The 16,105-nt window shown below is 40.7% G+C and overlaps 1 protein-coding gene across 3 annotated transcripts in view; it reads left to right on the forward strand.

Moving 5' to 3' along the window:
* AMBRA1 (autophagy and beclin 1 regulator 1) overlaps positions 1-16,105 on the forward strand; it is a 153,874-nt gene that overhangs the window by 69,442 nt on the left and 68,327 nt on the right. For all 3 annotated transcript variants that reach the window (XM_083462388.1, XM_083462390.1, XM_083462389.1), the window contains 2 exons: positions 105-185; positions 270-370. In XM_083462388.1, the coding sequence (XP_083318514.1) occupies positions 105-185; positions 270-370 (182 nt within the window). The remainder of the gene's footprint in view (positions 1-104; positions 186-269; positions 371-16,105) is intronic.

Here is a 16,105-nt window from a genome sequence, read left to right on the forward strand (position 1 = left end):
ACATTGGTTCTGTATTGATCATTGTGGCTGGCTTAGAAGAGTTCTCGTATCTTAACTTGACAATATGGAATCTGTAATTAACATATTCTTTATTCCTCCTTAAGGGACAATGGAGACAGATCAAGACATCGAGCTCCTCGGAATGCCCGCATGTCTGCCCCATCCCTTGGGCGCTTTGTCCCCAGGTAAGGCCTGCACATGTGGCATCGCATTAACCCTGGTCTCAGTGGTCTGGCAGTATTTTTCATGGATTCTGTCTCCCCTTCTAGGCGTTTCTTGCTGCCAGAGTACTTGCCTTATGCTGGGATTTTCCATGAGCGGGGACAGCCTGGTTTGGCCACTCATTCCTCTGTTAACAGGGTTTTGGCAGGTAAGGATCTCCTGCTCCTCTTTTTTTGAATCTGATACTTATATAGGTGAGCTAGGATGGGTATGAAAATCAAAACTGACATGGCTATAATCTATAAACGCAAAGATAGTCTCCAGAATGACTGTATTATCCATTTGTGCACATTTTTTGTTGTTACTGATAGCACAATCTTTTGGAAAGAAAGCTGCAGGCAGGGAAATCCTAGAATTGAATTCAAGAACAAGGATAGGCAGACCAATTTTTGAAAACTTCTTTTCAAAAGCATAAGTGTTTCTGTTTCTTTTTCTCTTAAAAATTAACATTCTGACAAGCTAATGATCAGTTTGCTGCAGGTCCCTCTAATTCAATTATAGGGTGCCTTGTTCATGTTCTGGGCTGTAAAACTTCTCAAGAGCAGTTCAGATTCAATTAGGATCCTAATAGGTGCATATTAAAACTTTGGCAATATATACGAATATTGCACAGCCAACTAGAAAGTACTTTGTGTGTGAGTAGGTAGAAGGTAGATAAAATGAGTTTTTTTGTGATGACAGAATTTCTATAGAGGTGGTTCATGGACCTTGAATTTGGTATTTGTTAGTACCTAATGCAATAATGATCTAATGTTTGTCTAGATCAAGCTTATAGCAGCGTGCTCTTGGATTTTAAAGGGTGCTGTAGTAAGCTAAATAAGCATATTCTTTTTCAGGGACTTTCTTGCCTTATTGATCTCTAACATAGAGATGGCCAACACAATGTCCTTGAGATGTTGTTGGACTACAACTCCCATCATCCTTGATGGCTAGGTCTGATGGGAGTTGTAGGCTAACAACATATGGAAGTCTACCACTATTTATTCTGTGGCATTCTGATGAAAAGGTATAGAGCTGGTCTACTTTTTGTGTATGCTGTTAGTATAAGAAGACTATAACCAAGAGCGTGATGTCTGTGAATAGGTATGCCAAATAAAATCTGGGCACATATTTATAATGATAATAATATTGTTGTCCACTTACTAATAATGTGTTCCTAACCTCATTTATGTGGGAGTAAGACCCATTGAATAGGAGTAGACATGATATGGGGATAGTTTGCTTTGTCTTATCTAGTAAATTAAACTTCTGGGAATAAGGGGAGGGCCATTCCATCCATCCCACCCTTTCAGATTCCATATGGTTCAAAATTTCTTGAGAGGCTCTTTGTTTGACTGGCATTGTTCTTTAGTCATTAAAGTTTTTTTGTTTCAAGTCTTTTGCTATTCCAGACTGAGGGTAGGAGCCTCCCTCTACCAGATAAGGGCACTTTTAACTTTCTCCCTCCTCTTTGCTGAGGAAGTGATCTTGTCACTTTGCTCATCTGTAGAAAGGAGACTTTACCAGGTATGATACAATATCCCCATTTCTTACATCTTTCTTGCAACACTTTAAGGTTGCTAAGCACCTCTTTGCTAGTGCTTGTTGCTTTTCGACGAGATGCATCCTTTCCCTATTCTGGTTTTCTGTGTGGGATTTTGTCGTAGGAATATGGAAATAGCTCACCAGGAGATGATGATAATTTGCTGCCAGGCAACGCTGCCGAATTTCCCCCCTGCTCTGCTTAGCTGGAGACATCTGCTTCTGCTCCCTGTTAAGAATCTTTCAGCTGCTTGTGGTGATAACAAGAAATGTTACCTAGTTTTGAGGGTGAAAGGCAGATTCTTCTAGCTGCTAGTAGCTGTCTCCTTTCATGTTCCTTTGATGGAGTGTGCTTATACTTGTTGATATCTTTGAACCTAGGCATTGGATACAAGTAAATATTTGGCACCCCAGAAAGGCATTTTGGGAACCTCCCCATGAGAACGAGATAACATTTGAATTGCCTTACCTACCAATAGTGCTAGGCATATAAATACCATTACTTAAAAGAAATACATTCTGATTTTCTAGGTACTTTATTGTTGTTTCCTTATGTGATCACTACAGTAGAGATTAACACTGAACTAAATTCACATTTGAATTATCCAACTACGGCAACATGGTTCATGCTCACTTTAATATCCTGTAGTCAGCAACGGGATGACTGAGGGATCATAGATTGAAGCTGAATTCAGATAGCACAAGTATTCTTGGGTGGAACTATACCTGCAGGTATAGGGCGGTATATAAATTCAATAAATAATACAGAATTTAATCCTTTCTGGAAATCTGTTCTTAAACCAAGGCCGTTCTTAAACCGAGGTGCGCTTTCCCTAATGAGGCCTCCCGCCGCCAGTGCCCTTCCACCATTCGGCTTCTGTTCATCTTCCAGGGCAAAGTTCGCTAACCGGAACACCTGCTTCCGGTTTTGCGGAACTCGTTCATCGAACAGTTCGTTAACAGGGCTGTTCATAGGCCAAAGTACCATGGTAATAAGGTTGAAACAGTTTTTCAGAAAGGAGTCTCACCCCTGTGAAATCAGAGACCTCTTGTCAGGCACCTCCTAAAGGGCCACCACTCATGTCAGTCCTGTCGGTAAAGAACCTCCTCTTGGGGAGGCACCTGAGAGTAAGTTGACTACTGAATCAGTATCTTTGTTGCCAGGGACACAAGAGAGGCTGGTGCAAACAAATCTCCCAGGCCCAGCCCACTAGCAAAAGTGTCCCATTTGTCCAGACCAGAGATGCCTGTTGTTTGCCATGCTATGGCTTGTACCCACCACACTCTTCAAAAGGAAGAGACAGGGACTATGCAGGCAATATTCTATCCAATCAAATTGTGATGCATCCTACACCATTTAACCATTAGCACCACCAGTTCCTCCTTGCAAACCACACAATTTGTGTGTCACAATTTGCTCCAGCATGCAGAAAAACAAGTTGTGAAACTTGAGACTTCCGGGTTGGCGCGATCTGGAAATGGCGGATTCCCTCCGAGCTCCGGAGGGAATCGGCTCAGCGGTGGATGGGTCTTAGCCGTGCCGGCGACACGGGGACCCTTAAAAACCGCAGGCGCGGAAGCCTGCGGACCGAGGACTCGGCGGGTGCCTTAAGCGCCCCCCCTGATTCGCAATGAGCCTTTTTAAAGGCTACGGAGGGGATACGGGGGACGGCGCGGCACTGAGAGTCGATCGCTACCGCCACTGAGCGAAGCCGCGAGCCATAACTGGAGAGCGCTGACTTCCTTCCTTGAAATTTGGACTGAAAAAAGGAACCCGTGAGTAATTTGGAACTGAACTTTAAAATTTTTACCTTTTGAATTTGAGACGACCGGGGGGTGTGCTAAAAGGAAGTCCCCACCCCCCCCCCTTGCAGACAATCCAGAGCAACGAAACAAGAGCTAAGCTGGAGCGCCCACCCTGTAAAGGGTGAGTTTCAAAAAGACAGCAACTTCCAAGATTTAGAAAAGCAAATTTGACTAGGAGATTGGAGTGTTGAAGGAGCCTTTGTTTTTTGGCAAATAACCCTCCCCCCCGGGCCCGGGAGCGATCTGCTTTGGAGCCTGTGTAGAGGAGCAGAGTTTGACAGCTGTCAAAGCTGTCAAATGGACTGTTAACACTGAAAAATTGTTACTTAAGACCTCTCCGGATTAAAAGGAGTTACAATTGAACTAAAATTGTGGGAAACAAAGAAACAATAACAGGACAGAGGATTGTTGGAGGAAAGATCATTCAGCAACCAGATTCCCTCTAGGGGGAATTCTGTGGAATTACAATGGCTGTGGGTGGAAAGATACTGAGAGAAATCGAAAGGATGTTTTCACTGGTGGGAACCTTACAGGAGCAGACTACAGCTATGAGTAAACAGTTGATGACCTTGGATTTGGAAACAAGTAGTTCTGCTGAATGTGATGATGACCTGAGTGAGAAAGTACCCACAGCTGAATTTGAAATAATAAACAAAGAAGAGGAGAAGACAAAACAAGAAAGAGAACAAGTTATGTGGGAAAATACTAACCAGAAGCCGGCATCTGGAGAACACAAGCAAGGAGACTATTGGATTAAATCCAGTGTAAGTCTACGAAAGATACAGAAGACGAAAGTGGAGGCCCTGGGAGTTTATGGAATTCAGGAACTAGAAATAAAGAAGTACAATTGGGGCCTACACATAGACTTTAACTTTGACTATCATCAAGACTCAGACCTACTGGAGACTTCTCAGCAGTTGCCTCCAAATATGGGAAGAGACTATGGACTGATTGGACTGATTGTTAAAGGAATCTTTCGAGACCCGATGACAGACAAAAAGGACTACCAACAAAACCGGCGGAGAGGGACTGGAAAGGATTTGAGAGCCTCGGATGTGCGGAACCCAGGCTAAAAACTGTTATTTTAGACATGTCTTGGGAAAGGACGCATAGCGGGGATGGGAGGGAGGGAAGCATTAAATCTAAACAACACTCAAGACCAGGGGGTTTAGTAATAAGAAAATTATGTAAGAAAAAATGAGAAATCGAGGGAAGAGAACTGGGGTCCAACTTAGGGAAAATTTTATTTTTGTTTTTTATAAAAGGACTAATATTAAGACGGAAGAAATGCCAATTTGCTGATACAAATTTGGGAATAGGGATGCAAGGGAGGGGGTGGGGGGAAGTCAAGGACCAGGGTTAGAAAATAAGATTTTTGGGAATTATATATGTTTGTTGTTTTGTTTGTAATTGTCTTGGTGTTATGTGTGTTGGTTTTGTCTATATAAAAAGTGAAAACCCAATAAAAATTTTTTTAAAAAAAAAAAACAAGTTGTGAAACTTACCAAATGCCAAAAAATTAATGTGTCTACATTTTTTGGCGCAGGCAAAATAGCCCTCTTAGGCCCCCACCCCCCTGAATGGCACTGTGTCTGCCTGCCTGGCAAGTAAGAGTGCTATTCGAGGTCTTTCTCTGGCTGCCCTTTCCAATGGTATTTAGGTTAGGTGATGGCTACCAGAAGGAGGGCCTTTTCTTTTATTGTATCCCATGTATGGAAGGTGACATCTGCCTTCCACCTTCTCTGTTATGCTTTGGAAGCCAGACAAACTTTGTCCTGATGCTCTGGGCTTTTTGTAGCTGATTTATATTCAGTTATGTTCTCACGATATCTGTATGCTTGTTTTGGCTTAATAGTTTGGTTTTCGGCTTTGGGGGTTATTTAACTGCCATTTTTTGTTTGTTTGATGCAATGGTGTTCTTTTTATTTTATCTACTGGTTTATCCCTTCAGTAATGGTTTAGATTTTTCTTATTTATTGTGCTCATGTCATATATGGTGAAAAGGCTCATTTGCAATATTCAAACCAGGATTTGGAGATCATCTGAATATAGCAACTGTGGTTTGTAAGAAATGATTTCCTGTTAGGGAATTCTGCATCTGTACATGGCTCTTTAATTGATTATCCACTCACTTTTTATGTAAGCTACTCATTCAAGTGAATGAATTGTGATACATTTCACCCCAGTAGGAATTTGAACTGCTGTTTAAACGCCTTAGGTAAATGGACAATTAGTGGTGGTATGCTGGCTATATTCTGGCTGTTGCTTCAATAATTAACCCAATTACCTTTTACTTTTTTCTTTAATGATGAAAGTGAGCATGTTAACAAGCTGGTTTAGTTGCCTTGGAAACCATATTCCAAGTAGCTACTCAGACTTTCTCAATGTTCTGGAATGACACTTCTTCTGCATTCAACCCTTTTAATACTAAATTTTCTCCCTTCAATTAAGGGTCTCTGGTAAGACGGATTTTGTGTTATAATCTCCTAGGTTCTGTTACCCAGAGCCAGTTTCTCTGGTACTATTAGTTGGACAGCAAAACCAGTATGTGGCATTTTGTTGAGCATTTTACCTAGTTTTGCTAAGATGGTGTTTATATAAAGCACTGAGTTCAACAAATATTGCAAGTTCCATCCTTTCCTCTCTTTTGTTTCTCTGATGTCATCTTGACTTGTTGGGACTTTCACCATAACGTTATGCCACTAAGTGTATTATAAAACAGGGCCAACCATCACTTTTAAAATTCTAAACCTGTTCTGTGTTGATACCTGTGTAGAAGTGAGTCAAATACTACCAAGCCTATTGTAAGACAGGTTTCCTACAAATAAAATAATTGATGTAAGATATTTAATACTTCTGCTTTCTCAGATGACCTCTTCTAAGCAGTAAACACAAGCTGACACTTAGTGATCCTTGAAACATCCTCTTTTAATTAGGTGGTTGTAGTCCATGGCGCATCTAGGCCAATTGGCATACTTAAATTTAACCATCTGCTGTGCTGGGGGCAGAATCACACAGAATATCAAAAATGAATTGACAAATCATCTGCATATTAATTAATGCACTGAGACTCATTGGGTAAATGCATAAGCTTTAAGTGTTGAGTTAAATCCATAATAAACTTGCCAGTTCCCATGGTTTATAGTAGAGCATAGCCAACTTTTACTTACATCAATGTATAGTGGACAAAAACGGGATATGGAGAATGGTAAATGGTAAAACTAAAGATGCACGTTACAGTATTTAAAGTGATGTCTGAACCCAGCTTGTGTCTTAAATGTGCTGATGTTCCTGTTTCCCTGTTCTCCATTTTGATCTTTGCATTCTGAAGATGAATGCAACAATATGGAGGATAGTCTTTTGAGCAGTGCTGGTTTGTGTTTAGAAGGATACACCAAAAGAGTCTAGGAATATGCAAATGTTTTTAGCATTCCTGTGTCTCCTTTTACATGGGAGGAGATATTCTGTGACAGCATGTCTCTGTCATTGTAGAGAGGAGAATGTTAGGAAATTATTAGCTTTCTGTTTGGTAATTATCACTATCATATGGGGAAGTGGGTACTGGCATCATGATTACATTGCTAATGACAGATCAGAGGATGTCATTTCACTGCTTTTTCAGTCTATGAATATAGACCTTTGGCCTTCATGTTTACTTATTCAAGAATTCTCTTACTAGGAGTTAAGAGAGACTTTTTTGAAAGATCTAAGCAAGGCCAATTTGGTCAAAAGGCTTTTGAGGTGCTGCAGGCAGCTTTCTTCAGTGAATAGTTTTATTTGAATGAATATAGCTGCTTGTTGAAGTTTTTTTCAGATGACGTTAGTTTAGTTTGAAGTCCAGAACAAAAGTATAGTAACTGGCAGAAGCTGGCTGAATGGCAAGGCTGCTTCACTGGAAATAAACACCTGAAGAGTGAGTAAACCGGTTGATCTTTTGCTGTGTGTTGCTACTTTTGCTATTTGAGCCAGTAGTTCCTCCAAGTTCTTCCCAGTTTTTTTTCTTAATAGGGACCTAATGATATGTTGAAGGCAGCCCTGACCACCAACTCACCAGTCCCTGTCTTACTAAGTGTCTTATGGAAGTTTTTTTTAATGCTTTCACTCAAGACTTAATCCCAACTTTACTCTGAGGAAAAGATAGGCAGTTGCTTGGTTTTGTTAGCTGTTTTATCTTTTAAAAAGTTGGCAGTGTTGTCATTCCTGTGGACTAGATAAAGCAGGTGGGTATTTCTCTGTACTTTCATATTCTACAATTGGTTCTGAGGAAAGGGGTTGAGGTGAGAGTCAGGAGCCTGTTTGGAAGAGAATATAGCTCACAGGCCCCGTTCTAATTAGCATCCTTCCTCCTGATCTTTACATTGCTTGCTATTGTGACTTGGGGCTTATGCCAACCAAGTATTATTTAATAATTCTCTTTGATGTCTTTTGAAAGAAACTAACGAGCAAGGCCTAATTATGGAGAACCTTTTGTTTTTCAGTCTTTAGGCTGGTGTAAACATAACACTGGCTCTCAGGTTTCTGTTTTGCTAACTATGGTAAGCGATCTCTAGAATGTGTCATCACATTCACAGTAGCCAACAATGCAAAATAATTTCTTAATCATTGCTAATCATTATGAATTTAGGAATTGTTAATCATTACAAATTTCCTAATCAGGCTGGAGAGCCAGCATTGCACCTATGCTGCCCCTGTTTCAATGAGACTAAGCATTCAATTAGATGCACTAATGGAAGTTCTGTGTTTATACATGATGGGCAGTTCCATGCATAAAGAGGGGAATAGGGACTTGATTTTAAAAGCAAAAGGGGCACACAGACAAGGACTTCAGTAGAACCCTCTGTGTACATCTCAATACTGGAATTGTTCTTGGTTGGTTTTGTACTCAGAAAGCTCCCTTTATCTTTAAAACTGAACTATTCTGGATAGTGGTCATGATGTGCATGTTTTTTATTCCACCATCTGTCACCAAATATGTGGTGCATTGTGGGCAAGCTAGGGTTTACGATTTCACCATTATAGTATAACATGCTGGATCCCTGTCACATAACCATATATTTAATGTACTTGCTTCTATTGTCCTTTTTGTGTTCTTGCTACAGTCATTAGGATTTAAATAAAAAATACCAATATATAGCCTTCTTAAAAAACAAATAAATCCATATAGTACTTGTCTATAGGCATGGGAGAGACAGACCAGGGCTTGAAGTAGAAAACATATATATTGTAATTTTTTTGAAATAGTTTTTATTAAAGATTTTCTTAGTTTACAAAAGTATGTGCATCACTTTTTTCAGGTTGTGTTTTTTACAGATCAATTACATTTGTTGTGAGACATTGGTGATATTGTAATTTGTTAAAGCTTAAAAATAATATAAATAATATTTATTCACAGGTTGATTACATAGCAGTAGTTGATAACTGCATATAGTACTGTTGCTATAAATAGGTGTTTGTGTAGCAGTAACCACCACCACCACTAGCCCATTACCCTATCAGCTCTACCCTTAGTTAAATTACAGGCTGGTAAGGATGCATCAAAGTCTTCTCTTCCTCACAGACTTTTTACATGGTCTTTACCAGAAGTCTTGTCTCTGGTTGGATATTTGCTGTTTTTGCTACCTGCTGATATAGTGGCCTTAGCAATTCCCAAAGGAGGGCTGCTGCAGTCTTCTTCCCTTCTTTGCAAACTGTCTTAGCTTCTGCCTTTATTGATTTCATCTTTAGGGCATTGGCTCTCTCCTCTTTGTCATCTGCTAGTTAACTACCAGACTTCCTTAGCTCCGGGTCCCTCTGTGGTCTCCCCCTGGCGGTTGCTATTGCTTCTTCCAGTTTCTGACTCTCTCAGGTTTGATTCTCACTTCTTAATAAGTCTCTTGTTATACTCATCTTTGAATCTCTTCATAATCTCCCAAAGACTGGCCAGGTCGCTCTCTGACTTCAGACCATGAAACAGTTCGGAGCTTGCACTTCGCATTCTTTCCAGACACAGGCTTCCAGCAATACACCAAGTTCACACTGGAATTCCAAAATTTCATTGGTCTAGAACAATTAAATAATAGGTTTGAAAGGAATATTTTCATATCATATTCCACTGAATCTTATAAAAGCTGTGGTGTCTAGCATAACTGAAACCTTCAGATTTCAGCATCAGAATCATTGGCTCTTGGTATACAGCAAGCTGAACCCCAATACAACATAACTCTTGACTTCTGTTTGAAGTACAAAATCAGGCTTTTCTTCTTTCACACAGGTAAAGGTAAAGGGACCCCTGACCATTAGGTCCAGTCGTGACCGACTCTGGGGTTGCGGCGCTCATCTCGCTTTATTGGCCGAGGGAGCTGGCATACAGCTTCCAGGTCATGTGGCCAGCATGACTAAGCCGCTTCTGGTGAACCAGAGCAGCGTACAGAAACACCATTTACATTGCCGCCAGAGTGGTACCTATTTATCTACTTGCACTTTCACGTGCTTTCGAACTGCTAGGTTGGCAGGAGCAGGGACCGAGCAACAGGAGCTCACCCCGTTGCGGGGATTCGAACCGCCAACCTTCTGATCGCCAAGTCCTAGGCTCTGTGGTTTAACCCACAATTTGAAGTTTCTAAAACAGAACATTTTAACATTTAAATTTCTTATCAGAAATATGAGGGTCACGATGGGCTAATTCCTTATTTGAACACTCAGAACTGCCAGCATCTCATCTAGTTTAGGCCTAATGATTCTCGTTCATGGATCTGCTGAGTGAGAGTGAGAGACTTCACCAAGTTGTTTTTGTTTTATTTCAAGGAATCGTAGAATCGTAGAGTGGGAAGTTTTTATTTTACAAGGTTTGAACCCACTGCATAGCATTTGTCTCAGTGTTACAATAGAACACTATGATTCATTACAATTCATTACAATCAAAACAGTTTAAAACACCAGAAAAGGCAGAATAAATAGCATCTAGTGAAACCAATTTCCATGTCAAAAGAGCAAAGGCAGTAATACATCTGTTTGGATTGCCACTTAAATTAAACTACAAACGCTCTGTTAGGCTTTGCAATAGTTATGTTAGCGGGAAAACAATTTTTGGGAAGCTTGGATCTCAAGTTTGACCTGGAGGAACGGATGCAACAGGATTGAGAGTCCTGCCAGGCTGGAGGTTCCCCATGTTTGACCTAAAGGTTGCTCAGTATCAACATACAGTGGTACCTCAGGTTAAGTACTTAATTCATTCCAGAGGTCCGTACTTAACCTGAAACTGTTCTTATCCTGAAGCACCACTTTAGCTAATGGGGCCTCCTGCTGCTGCCGCGCTGCCGGAACATGATTTCTGTTCTCATCCTGAAGCAAAGTTCTTAACCTGAAGCACTATTTCTGGGTTAGCGGAGTCTGTAACCTGAAGCGTATGTAACCTGAGGTACCACTGTAGTGAAAGAGTCAAAGCCAGAGCTCTGCCTTGTTACAGGTTTTAAAAGTGGAGCTTCCAGAGTTTTGTTCTCTGTGATTGTGTAAATAGGGAGCTGCACAGAACAACTTCTAACATGATACTGATATCGTTAAGAGAGGCTGATCAAGTGTTGTAAAGACAGAAAAGTATTTGTGATTAAAGGGTTGCATTATTCTACTGCTTCACTATCTTGCCAAAAATGCATCTTTCTAGTTATCAGTAAGCTTGGAAGGGATGTGTATTTGCAGCATTGCTCCAATCTTTGTGGGCGATGAAGCCCCTTGAGACTTTGTGTCTCTTTGTAGGCGTTAAAGCTCACTTAGTCAGCCATAAAAGTACTTTCTCACATTCTGTTGGATCTTTTAAGAGGGCATTACCCGCAGCACACGGTTTTTGCACGGAGGAAAATAATGACTAATGCGTGAAGCCCCTTGAAACTATGCATGAGTTTGTGACCCCCCCCTTCCTTAGTAGTTCACAGTAGTACCATAGATGGGCAATTGAAAAAGCATTAAAAAAAACTTTTTCCATGCAAACTTGAAGCTGAACGCTAGCAAAAAGATAAAGGTATAGCCCACTCAATCTATCAAAATTGGAGGGCACTCCTACTTTATTCACACACACAGTATATCCTTTCGAAGTATGAATGCTCTCAAGATAATCTTATGACCAGGGAATTTGTACACTTTATAACTTTATTTTAAAATCTATGGAAGCCTGTATTTGAATATTTTGTGCAAATATTGTTATTCATTTCTGTTCCTTGAACAGACAGTGAATACATAACTCAGAGATGATGAACAAAGGGTAGGATCTTAGCTGATCATTACAGTGAAGCTTCACATTGATCACACCATTATTTCTTTGTTTTACAGAGCCCATAATCAGGTTTAGGGAAGCTTTTTGTTAAACAGAAATGAAGATCATATGGATTTGATTAGGCCTTGAACAATGCTGCATGTACAAGCCACTGATCTCATAAACTATTTCTTTTAAAATTAAATGATCTTAAAACACATCTGGTGACCATTCTTTTGTATTTATTTCTGCCATCACATATGATTCCCCTTGTAGCTGTATCCTTTTCATGTGTTCACACAGAAAGACTTTAGGTTGGTAGTATATGGATCCTTCCAGTCTGGCTGTAGGTAAGACAACTGCTCCATAAATATCTGAGGCCAGCAAGATTATTTAGGGCATGTACATGCAGGACTAGCTCCAGGATAGTATGTAGTTCTAGACCAAAAGGGTTAACAGCCTCCAGCATTTCTTTAAGGGCGATATGCCTGCTTTTGAACAGCCCTGTTCATCCTGACTTGCAGGCGTATAACCCGCAATTGGGAGGCCAGACCTTGTACTGGGAGAAATACATTTTAGTATGTACAACACATTGGTCTTCAGCAAAAGGATACCTATGATCTTGCATGGATCCACTCCATTTCTAATTGCTACAAATTCCTTGGACCTTCTAGCCAGCACAGAGTGCTGTAGGGAATGGTGGAATCTTGGATAAGGAAAGAAGCAGTGGGGAAAATGCCTGCTGGTTTCTTTTTCTTTAAATTGCAATGCAAACGATTGCCTGTTTGAACAGAGCTGGCCCGCCCATGATGCAGCTTGAAGTGCCCATCTCAGGCCGTCTTAGGTGCTGGAAGTGCTACAGGGAGGTGCTTCAGCATTTGGTGGAGTGCCCTGGTTCCTGCCAAGAACGACAGGAACCAGGGTGCTTTTATGCACCAGCTGCTGCTTAACTGCAACTGGGGGTGGGGTGGAGAGCTGATCAGCAACCATTGGAGGAAACCCCCAGCTCCCGCCAAGATTAGCAAGAACTGGAGCACCATGGTGTCAGAAGGCAGGGCAGTAGGCAGCAGTTCCCATTTAGCTCAGGTGATGAAATGGAACAGGCTGTCCCTGTGTCTGAGGCTGCTGGGAACTCTTCTCACTATAAATCAACAGGCACTCATCCCTAGCAGGTAGATTGGTGCGTACTTGCCGCTGAGTTTTGTCGTTGCTTCCCTGCTGCTGCTGTTACTGTGTGTCCTGACTCTAGTTTGGTTGGACTTTAGTAGTTTGGGAGCTGCAATGAATACATGATCTGAAAAGTCTTCTGATAATTCACAATCAAATATTATCCTTGTGAAGAGAATTCCATGTGTAGAAGAGCATTAATACACAGTCTCCTGGTGTCTTCCATTCTGTGTGTGGACATCTGAATAAATGATTTTTTTTTAATTCCACATGCACCATGTAGTTGTTGGCAGGGCCCAGGGAGCTTTTGACAATTGGAAGCAGACCCTGTATGGGTGCGTGTGTTTGCTTCATGCGAATAAAGAGCCACATCTTCAACTTTCTATTTTTCTATTGTTTCCTTATGGGACTCCTTGTGGCAATGTCTTATTTGTTTGCATGCTTGAGTTGATATGCTTTTTATTTGTGTTGGATGTTTGCTTTACCTTTGTCTCTTCAGTAAGTTCTCTCTGTACACCGTGCTTTTTTAGGGGCGGGTGGGTAATCTGCAGTCTCTTATACCAGATTGCCTCCTTCCTTCCTTCCTTCCTTCCTTCCTTCCTTCCTTCCTTCCTTCCATCCATCCTGTTCTACCAAGTCAACAGGCTTAGCAGTCTTTTCTTTAATCTGCTGTTATTCCTACTTTATTTTAACTTTGTTTCTTTTGGAATTGCCAAGAGTGCAAAAGATATACTTGTGGTCAGGTTGACAGCAGCATTTTCTGGGTCAAGTACACTATATGCATTGGGCCCTCCGACTCACTTGCAAAAGAAGACACAGAATTACATAAAATTTGCATACGTTTTGTGTCATATACAAACTTGTATCATCTTTTGCAGGTGGAGAGGAGGGTCCACCACATACAAACTGCATCAGTGTCCTTAGACTTTTAGAATGAGCAGGATGCTTGGTGGCCCTAAATCTGTAGTTTCTTGGCCTGTGAAAAGTTAATTTATTTTTCTTTTTTATGTTGCTCTGTACATTCTATTATAAACTATATGGAATTTATAGTCAGTTATCTTGATAGATGTAGCTGTAGTAAACATTTTTTTTTCTTACTAACAGTATTAGCTCATTTCTTTTCCTGTCAAAATTTCTTACTATTTCCTGTTAGCAACTTGTTCAAAGAAAAATGTTGCTGTTATGCTGGATAGCCACTTTGTGGTCAGTTCTGCTTAGTGGTGTTTTGAAATATGTTGAACTAATTCAAGTTGGATTAAGGTCAACTCTGCCCTGAAAAGAAATCCAACTTACTTGAAATATGCTTTTTTTGTCTGCCAAGGGCTAAAAGCTGAGTAGCTCCTCTGTATTTTGCCCTAAGCTGAGGTTTGATTTATAACTTGCCTGAGACATATTTTTCAACTCTATGACTTAAACAAAAAAACCAAAAAATAAAATAAATAAACCCAACCCCAACCCCTGGATCGTGATCTGATATAGACAGGCACTCCTAAACTTATTGACTTCCAATGGACTTAAGTCTGTTTGAGATTGTGGTCATAATATATAAAGAGATAACATACTTCTCTCCTGGCTTGTGTATCTATTATTCAATTATGTTAAATCCTGCTGAGTTGGAACAGGTATGGACTGACATTCTGCTGAGCCACTAGCATAAGCAGATATTGGATAAATTAACCATTTAACTAGGTACTGACATGTAATTCTACCTGTTGTCCTGAACTGTACATCCAAGCACTTTAACTCGCTGGATTTTCTGCCTGTTAAGTAGCTTTCCTTTTCTTTTGTATTGGTATAAATTTCACATCACAGATGGCACTAATGTTTATTCAGGGCCTTCCCTAAAGCCCACAGATCTTCATCCTTCCAGCTTATTTTTATTTTTATTTTTAATGCTTGTATCACTCCTTTGTATCACAGGTAGTCAAGTTTAGCTCATAAATTTCCTTTCCCCACAAACCGGAGTGAACAGTGACCATGTTAAAACAGTAAGTATGGTCACGCCTTAGGAGCTAACTGATTTATGGTGCCATGAGATTTTTATAACTTTATCTTCTTGGGGCAATGGTATAAATTGGGACCCTATGAATCTACCTCCTGAGATGGAAAATAAAAGTTTCCAGCTAGGCCCCAGAAGACCTAGGTTCCACCCTGTACAGTCAACAACTTCTGGCTGCATTTCAACCATTTCCAAGAAGGTTGAGTCACCTGATACTTTTCAGGTCCCGAGAAGGCCCTGTTTCCATTCCAGCTTGTTATTGTAAGAACTTCACAATAGGGTGGTGCTTTGGGTTAAACCACAGAGCCTAGGACTTGCCAATCAGAAGGTCGGCAGTTTGAATCCCCGTGACAGGGTGAGCGCCCATTGCTCGGCCACAGCTCCAGCCAACCTAACAGTTCGAACGCACGTCAAAGTGCAAGTAGATAAATAGGTACCGCTCCGGCGGGAAGGTAAACAGCATTTCCGTGCGCTGCTCTGGTTCTCCAGAAGCGGCTTAGTCATGCTGGCCACATGACCCGGAAGCTGTACGCTGGCTCCCTCGGCCAATAAAGCAAGATGAGTGCCGTAACCCCAGAGTCAGCCACGATTGGACCTAATGGTCAGGGGTCCCTTTACCTTTACCTAATGCAGGAGTTTGCTGTGTTTTCTTCCTTACTTGTCCCTTATTCCTTTTGTGTTCTGTATTTTTAGATTGTAAGCCTGGGGACAGGGATTGTATTGTGTTAGCTGATATTTAAAATATTCGGGGAGTTTCTGGCTGAGATTGGGGTATAAATGCTTTGACATGTTTCAAACCAGATCTTTTGAATGGTGTTAGGAGTTGCTGAGGCTAGAACAGGGAACATCTTTAAAACATTATTGACTCATAAAATACAGAAAAATTAACAAACACCGAATTTCTTGTACTAATGTGGTCTAGTAGTTATTTATTTATTTTACTTTTTACCCACCCTTTACCATAATGTTCCAGGGAGGGTTGCAACACTGCGAAGAGGCTCTGTGTTTACATACTGGTTGTATAGGTCATTGTCAGATTGCTTAAAACTTTAGGACCAGTAGATCTTCAGATTTTTCTTACTTAAAGCATTTATGCGCCATCCTTCATCCTATTAGAATTTGAGGTGTACAACAATTTCTTCCAATTGGGATTCCTCCTAGATATA

Source organism: Podarcis liolepis (assembly GCF_965112155.1).
Source record: "Podarcis liolepis genome assembly, chromosome: 1".
NCBI classification, from domain to species: domain Eukaryota; kingdom Metazoa; phylum Chordata; class Lepidosauria; order Squamata; family Lacertidae; genus Podarcis; species Podarcis liolepis.